Below are 7,849 nucleotides of genomic sequence, written 5' to 3'. Positions count from 1 at the left end.
GGGGGGGGGGGTCTTGAACACTATATGCCAATGTTGTTTTCAATAAAAAAATATTTGCACAAAGCAAGCTGATAAGAGCATTAAAATGAGGAAAAATAATGGGACAAAAAGAAATCAAGGGACATTTAGAATAGATGAAAAGGTGCAATCAATTGAAATTAAATATTTTAATTGTTTGACAGCACTATTACATATACTTTTGATGTATTCTGCATTGAGCGTATAGTACCACCACTTATAGTGTTGTAAAATATCTTATTGTTTTTTTTAATGTGGACTGAACTCAAAGAATGGAAAGAGGCAAACACAACAGACATCTCTAAGGTCTTTTTTTAAAGGACAGAACAGTTTTTCAGAGATGCAACTTTTTGTCTCCCGATACAGATATCTGAACTGGCCAATGTCAGTTCTCTCTTTTCCCAAATTTAAAATCTGTACAGCTCACTGCAGGACACTCATTGGCATCATTTTCCTGTGAGGTAATGTGAGGAGAGGGATTGGCGTGGCACCAAAAACTGAGTCGTACTGTAGGAGCGCCACTTAGTCTTTGACTATAATCTGACTTCTTGACTTCAAATTTAAAACTTTTTAAGAACTTTAATTAGACAATTATGACAAAAATGTAAGACTTAAAGAAAGAACTACAACACTGTGGAAAAATTAGACAATTTAAAGCGCTGCGGGAACATTTCATTGAGCATCAAGGTAGACGTAGGAAAATGAAGACCTGTCACACATTATTTAAGACGTAGAACACAATATGTTAGCATGTTCATCTTTAAGAACACGCTGCTACTAATGAACAGGCTCTCTGGAGCAGCGAGTCATTACAAGTTTTGACCTTAGCTCCTTGGTGTGTTGATCATGTTAGGGTAAGCCTAATTGCATCCTCAGCTCTCAGCAAAGACTTTTTAAGGCCTACACTGTTAATCTTGACTTTTTTTTTCCCCTTTTTTCGACTCCCCGGAAACCCACAGAGTGCTTGCGCAACAAAAGTTAGTTCAAGTCTTTGTTAATGAGAGAACAACACACACAAACAGATGTCCTTGAGTGAGTACTCTGTCTCTGCTAAGTGTTCACCGGTGCCTAGCCAACGGAAGAGTAATAGGAGCCACCTGAAGCCGGCACTCTACCAGCTTCAAAAAAAGAGTAATTAGAGCTTGGAAGAAGATAATACAAGCAATGACGAAGGGAAACAAAGGCTATACATGGCCAGGTAATGTCATTCCGTGAGTCACAACTAACCAGTGTCTATAGATGCAGGAGAGGCCGAGAGGTTTCAGACAGTAAGGGCAGGCACCAGCCGTGAGAGACGAGGCAGGCTGATCTGGTGGAAAGGTGCCAACAGTGCATGTGTAGAAAATGTGGTTAAATGCCACAGCGGGGCCTGTTCAGTAACACGTTTGTCTTGCACACAGTCTGTAAAAGTAAAGAAACCAAAGATTCCTTTGCCCTTAACTTGAACAAGTCAGTGGCATTTCTAAATGAATAACAAGCATGGGGAAAGTAAAAGGAATAAATGCATTTTTTTTATGTTTTATGTTTCTGTGTTTCACACATCTTAATGACAAGAGGATTCACATACCTCCAATACTATCCAATATTTTCTTACAGCTTCGTGTCTATGTTCTAAATTATGAATTTGACTTACTGTCTTTGAGTGACCTTAGTTGATTTACGGAATATTTAGATCAATAAATTTGAAGTGTTGATCTAAATGAAGAAAAATAGGGGAATTCATTGGGTGCCGTTTTAAGTGAGCATCTGTTTTTCTGACAGCTTATATTTTTTTAAGTAGTTCAAAAAGCTTGTATTGCTGTTCTGGAGTTACTTCCAGAATCCCCAAAGACTCTTCTAAGCATGTGCTGCACGATAAGAAGATGGTAGATAGCCAGAGACGGCATGCCCTGGCACTACGTGGGTAATTAAAATGTTTTATTATAAGTTATATTTGGCTTAATCAGTGTTACTTTCTATTAATTTAAATTAACAGTGTTCATATTTTTTTCTTGTGTAATACAAAACGAACCAGCAGATCTGTAATTTCCGCCGACCTGGATCGTTAAAAAAGTTGCAACTTGAGTAACTGGTCAAAATTCTTTTTTTAATGCAGCTAAGAGACTATTCCATCATCCAGATGGTTAAAAGAGTCTGAGGGCTAAGAAATACTTTTAGAACAACTTCAGGTGTTGTTAAATGACTTTCTGTGTTTTTCACTATTGTCATATGCAATCTTACTGGCAATAATGTGAAATATTTTGATGTTTCAGTCATATGGTTCAGACCCTAGACCGGATCCTAGGCCGGACACTACACCGGACCAAAGGCGGGACACTACGCCGGACACTACGTTGAACCCTAGGCTGGACCCTAGGCCGAACTCTAGGCCAGACCCTAGACCGGACCCTAGGCCGGACCCTAGGCCAAACTCTACTCTGGAACCTAGTCCGGACACTACACCAGACCCTAGGCCGGACACTATGCCGAACCCTAGACCAGACAAAACGCTGAACACTACGCCTGACCCTACGCCAGACCCCAGGCCGGACACTAGGTTGGACCCTAGGCCGGACACTGCGCCAGACACTACGCCAGACCCTAGGCCGGACACTACTACTAAGTACACATCGGGGTGACGTATGTCACCCGGCCGTGGCTTGCTAGCGTTGCTATTTTTCAACGGCACCGCAGCAGCTTTCCCCGGTGCTTGACACCACCCAAGATGATTGTGATCGGTTTAAAAAAACGCCAATAAACTAGAGCATGTTTTTCTCCCATCCCGGATGCGGGATGTGGACAAGCCAGACCCTCCTCCACAGCGAAGTGGCACATTATAAACTTCAGGACACTTAAGTCGGCTACGGGGAAAGATCTGCGTAGAGCATCCGCAGAAGCATAAATCACGCTTCAACGACAAGTTACATCATATCTAGAGTGGGCAGTGGACCTCCGCATTTTAACCTTATGCTTTCAGATGATAATGTATCTATGATGTGCCTATCCTATTGTATATCTGTGTCCAAACTACTATTTCTAGTCACTGTTCCATTATCTTTTACTGTAACCGTTATTGCCAGTATTTATCACACCCACAACCGATCATCAGACACTGGCTACTAAGAGCCTGGGTCTGGCCCAGGTTTCTCCCTAAAAGGAGTTTTTCCTCGTAACGTTGAACTGACCCATGAGGTTTGTGGGCGAGGATGAGGATTGCTGCTGGCCCGGCTTTGGATCCTCTGGCTGTGTCGTCGTTCACGGGAGCTGCTGGGGCGATTTATGGTGGAGGGCCGAAGGCGACCGCTGGTAGATGCAGTTTCGTTGGCTTCAGCTAGGAGGTCTTTTAATTCTCCATCACTGATCTCCCCCTCCACCACGGAGGTGTCTGTACGGGGACAATGTCACAAAATGAAAAACATACATAGCATCACTGTTTACTCATGGAGAACTCTGGACCATTATTATGAGTGTTGGATACCTGGAAGACAGGAAAGACACATTCATCAGGTACTATAATTGCTTTAGAAACTGGTTGGCTGTACATAAACACCAGTCTGGTCCTTTAAAGAAGGAAGAAGCTACAATTTCAACAATAAATTATCGTGAAAAACAGTAACATGAGGATAATGTATATTTAAGGTGACATGTTTTATTTACCTGTATGCTGAGGATTGAGCGCACACTCAGCACACGTCCAGCCACCATCAGGGCCTGTGTTTAATGAAGGTGTCAAGCACTCCATATGATACCTAGAAACCATAAGTAAAATCACAGTTCTGGGATTAAGTACCTTTAATATGTATTTCCAGCAGCTCCAACAGAGCTTGTAGATGTTTCAGTTAGAGCTGGGCATTCTATTGATATTATATTATATTAATATCCTGATATGAGACTAGATATTGTCTTAGATATTGAATATTATAACATTGTGATATGGCTTTTTTGGTTTTAAAGGCTGAATTCCAGTAAAGTGATGTCATTTTCTGAACTAACCAGACAATTCTAGCTGTTCTATTATTTGCCTTTCGACACATTAGTGTCATTAAATACACATGATTGATGTCTTTGTGTAAATATTTTGTTACCCTACAGTATCGATATTGAGATATTTTGATACAAATATTGTCATATTTGATTTTCTCCATATGTCCGAGCTCTGGTTTCAGTGATATAAAATGTCAGTGGAAGAATGCTCAAAGTCAGTCAAGTGCAACTTACTATTGTACTCAATATAAAATGATACTGCCATGACTAAATTGCATTTTTGGACTTTATTCAATAGGACAACTTGGACACGTAGGGGGAGAGAGACAATGTATGACATGCGGCAAAGGCCAGCAGGTCGGAATTGAACCTGCAGCCGCTGCGGAGTGGACTGAGCCTCTGTACATAGGGCCTTGCTCGCTCTACCAGGTGAGCTATCCAGGTGCTCGGTACTGACTACCAAGCGTAAGACCAAACTGTGTTAAATGCTCCAGCACTGGCTTACCCTGAATCACAGCGGATGCACACTAGCAGCCGGTGCCTGCGGTCGCTGCGTCCACATTTCTCACAGATAATAGCATTGCTCCCCTCCTCTTCATCATCATCATCATCATTTTTCTTCATCCTCACTTTGATCTGCAGCAGCAGCACAAACTGTTCAGCCCCAAAACACTGCCCGCACATTTCTATACTTTCCCAAATAATTGGATTCCTTCCTTCAAATCACCTTCTTTTGAATGTCCCCTCCAGGACACCCTCTCTGGTGGATGAAAGCAAAACTGCTCCGATCCACTGGGCAGGTGTTGGCTGTCTGAGATTCAAGACGGAGCAACAAAATGTTTCAATTTCAACAACTACAAAAAATGTCCCTAGATGGTTGTGCAGCTCAGCTTAGACTTAATGGCATTTTACATATTAATTCACATTCTGTGCATAGAAAAGAAAAGGTGAGGTATCGTATAATATAGGAGGCTCATGCTTCTCTTGCAGGGCTCCTATATTAAGTATTTTCATCTTGACAAAAAAAAACAAGTTGACATTTTTTTAACTACTTATTGTCCCATCAACAGTTCAAACCCCAAATATATTTCATGTGCAATAATAACAAGAGAAAAGCAGCAAATCTCCATGTTTGAGAAGCGAGGAATGTTTGGCATATTTGCTTGAAAAAAGGACATAAAGTGATAAGAATGATTTTAAAATAGTTTATATATAAATATATTTGTTCATGTGATTGCATCAACTACTGTCTTTCAACCTTTAAACAACCTTATAATTGTAGATTAAATATATTCTACATGAAGCAAGATTATCTAAGTCCTTCCCTAATTATTCTGATTGAATTCAATTTTCACATCAATACAACACTTATGACAAAAAAATGAACCCACACTGTTGTAAGTTATAAACAATTATTTTCTGTAGCCTCTGATTAAGTGCTGTTGGCATATGTGATGTTTATGGTTTATGTTAAGACATCTTATTTTTTAAGTTACTTTTATTACACATACTTGACCCTTTAATTGATAAGAATGCCTGTCTGTTGTTTTAAGATATTGATGTAAATATAGGCTCCACTATACACTGTACACTATGCTACATATCTTGCACTTTTTGGCATAGCATAAGTGGGATTGTTACACCATATTGGCAGAATATGATATTTTCCGATAAAAGAACTATCCATGTGGTTAGAACGTGACATATTATTTGCTACACAGTGAACATGTGAAGTGTATATTACCTGGGACCATTGCAGAATACACTCAAGGCAGAACACATGCTGGCAGCTCTCCACAGAGGCCACTGCTTGCTTTCCAAAGGGGCTAAGACAGATAAAACACGTATCCGCACCCTCTACACCTAAAGTGTTCAACACGGTAGACTTATACATATTTAAAATAGCACTGGACAATAAAGCGTCTATTAGTGGACAATTTAACGGCTTTTGTGAAAAAAATAAAATCTAAACAAGACACGACTTTTAGTCGGTTTCCTGTGACTTGAACGTAAATATACGTAACCGCGGTTAAAGTTATCGCTAGCTAAGTCAGCTAGCTAGCTAGTAAGATAACGTTAGCTTATCCTTAAAGCTAGCTCGATAGTATAACACTACAGTGTAGTGGAGCATTTTCAAAGAATAATGTCAATATATTCATACACTGTATTATACACGGTATAAATAATACATGTAATATATTATATGGTGTTCAGGAAATAAATAACTTAAATAGCTAATTGCGAGCAAATTTCATGTTCCGCGCTACACAAAAGAAACATCCGGACCCATTCTTTCAAAATAAAAGCGGAAAATCACAACTTAAACATAAAATGCAAAAGGTCATAATTTCATAAACACAATTTAAAAGCTGAATTTTTAAACGGAGTTGCTAAAATGTTACTAAAACTACCAATTTGCCAACCAGTGAAAGTGGGCAATAGAAAGTTTCACTGGGGGTGAATTTCATAAAATGGTTAATATTAAGGAATATGTACCCTGCATATCATAATATGAACTGACATAATTAGGTCCTGTTTTATTAACCAGTAGTGGATTGTCTCTTAGTAAATAACATTTTTTCAAAATCAATTTTCTGCTACTTTATACACTATTTATCTGACAAAGTTTGTTATTTTGCCAATTAATCCACATTATTTAATACAAAATGTCAATAAATAATCATGAGTCATTCTAGATTAGACTTTATTGATCCCTGGGGTTAAATTCACAAGCTACCCAGCTATATATAAAGTAGTCCCATGTTTACCATCAGCAACATTAAAGTGATGTACACATTAATGCATCACTAATTTTAATCAAACATACATTATTCTAAAATAAGCCATGATAAGTACTTTTACTTTTGAAACTTTAAGTTTTTATTGAAATGAATACATTTGTATTTTTAATTTATACAGGACTTTTATATATGTTTTAGTATTTCTACACTAAAGTACATTTACATTAAAGATCTGATTAATTCTTCAACCATTTTTATTGTTTGATCTTTAGGAGGGTCCATGTTTCATAATCTAGTTTTAAGCCCTACTGTATATATTTCAGCTGATACTGTGGTGCACAGTCCATTTTCAAAAGACCATACAGCAAACCTGAGGCCATGAGAGCAGACAATCAATACTGTCCACAATCCACACAATGTCCACTCTTTCAATGAGAAAGATCTAATTTAACCCCAAAATATGCCCATATTAACATGCTTATATTAAGGGTACAACATGGGTTAAGATTTGGAATTTATATCTTTATTATTCACATCACAGAAACCCAGAAATCAATCGGTTGGCATTAGCTCAGTCAGGAGGGAGTTGGGTTGGAAACTGGAGGGTTCAAGTCCCCGTATGGACCAAAGTATGGAGGTGGACTGGTAGCTGGAGAGATGCCAGTTTACCTCCTTCCCCTTGAGAAAGGCACCAAACCCCCAACTGCTCAGGGTGCCTTTCCATGGGCAGCCCCCCCCCCCCCACTCTGACATCTCTCCATTTAGTTTATGTATAGGTACTGAGCATGTGTGTGAAATTCAGGCCTTTGTAATAACAACAGAGTGTAAATTGTTATTTCTGCATTTATTTATATTGTGTTATTAATAAAGTATACATTATTATCTATCTATTTAGCGCAGTGACTTCAAAACTTTGTAGCCTTTAAGGCCTAATAGAAAAGAGGTTGTGTGCACATTTGACCTCTATGTGCATTTTGTGTGATTTTAGCAAACTATGTAAATTATAAATACACTCATGCAGCCTGCTAGATATATAGGCGAGATTATCATACTCATATTTCTCAATATACTGTGGTGGGCGGGTAATAAAAACAGACATGGTTTTCCACCCAACTCAACACCTACAG

General features: G+C 38.8%; 1 protein-coding gene across 2 annotated transcripts in view; it reads right to left on the bottom strand.

Annotated features, from left to right (window-relative positions):
- The window catches only part of LOC117947679 (PHD and RING finger domain-containing protein 1-like), a 12,433-nt gene extending 6,457 nt beyond the window's left edge, over positions 1-5,976 (bottom strand). For both annotated transcript variants that reach the window (XR_004657292.1, XM_034876824.1), the window contains exons 1-5: positions 5,726-5,976; positions 4,709-4,792; positions 4,487-4,617; positions 3,655-3,746; positions 3,183-3,382 (exon numbers count right to left, since the gene is read on the bottom strand). Coding sequence is in view for 1 of the 2 variants with exons in the window: in XM_034876824.1 (XP_034732715.1) it covers positions 3,183-3,382; positions 3,655-3,746; positions 4,487-4,617; positions 4,709-4,792; positions 5,726-5,875 (657 nt within the window). In the remaining variant the exon portion in view is untranslated. The remainder of the gene's footprint in view (positions 1-3,182; positions 3,383-3,654; positions 3,747-4,486; positions 4,618-4,708; positions 4,793-5,725) is intronic.
- Between the last annotated feature and the right edge of the window lie 1,873 nt (positions 5,977-7,849).

Source organism: Etheostoma cragini, chromosome 7, assembly GCF_013103735.1.
Source record: "Etheostoma cragini isolate CJK2018 chromosome 7, CSU_Ecrag_1.0, whole genome shotgun sequence".
Taxonomy (NCBI): Eukaryota; Metazoa; Chordata; class Actinopteri; order Perciformes; family Percidae; genus Etheostoma; species Etheostoma cragini.
The sequence above is the reverse complement of the archived record's forward strand: the minus strand, read 5'-3'. Positions and strand labels throughout refer to the sequence as shown.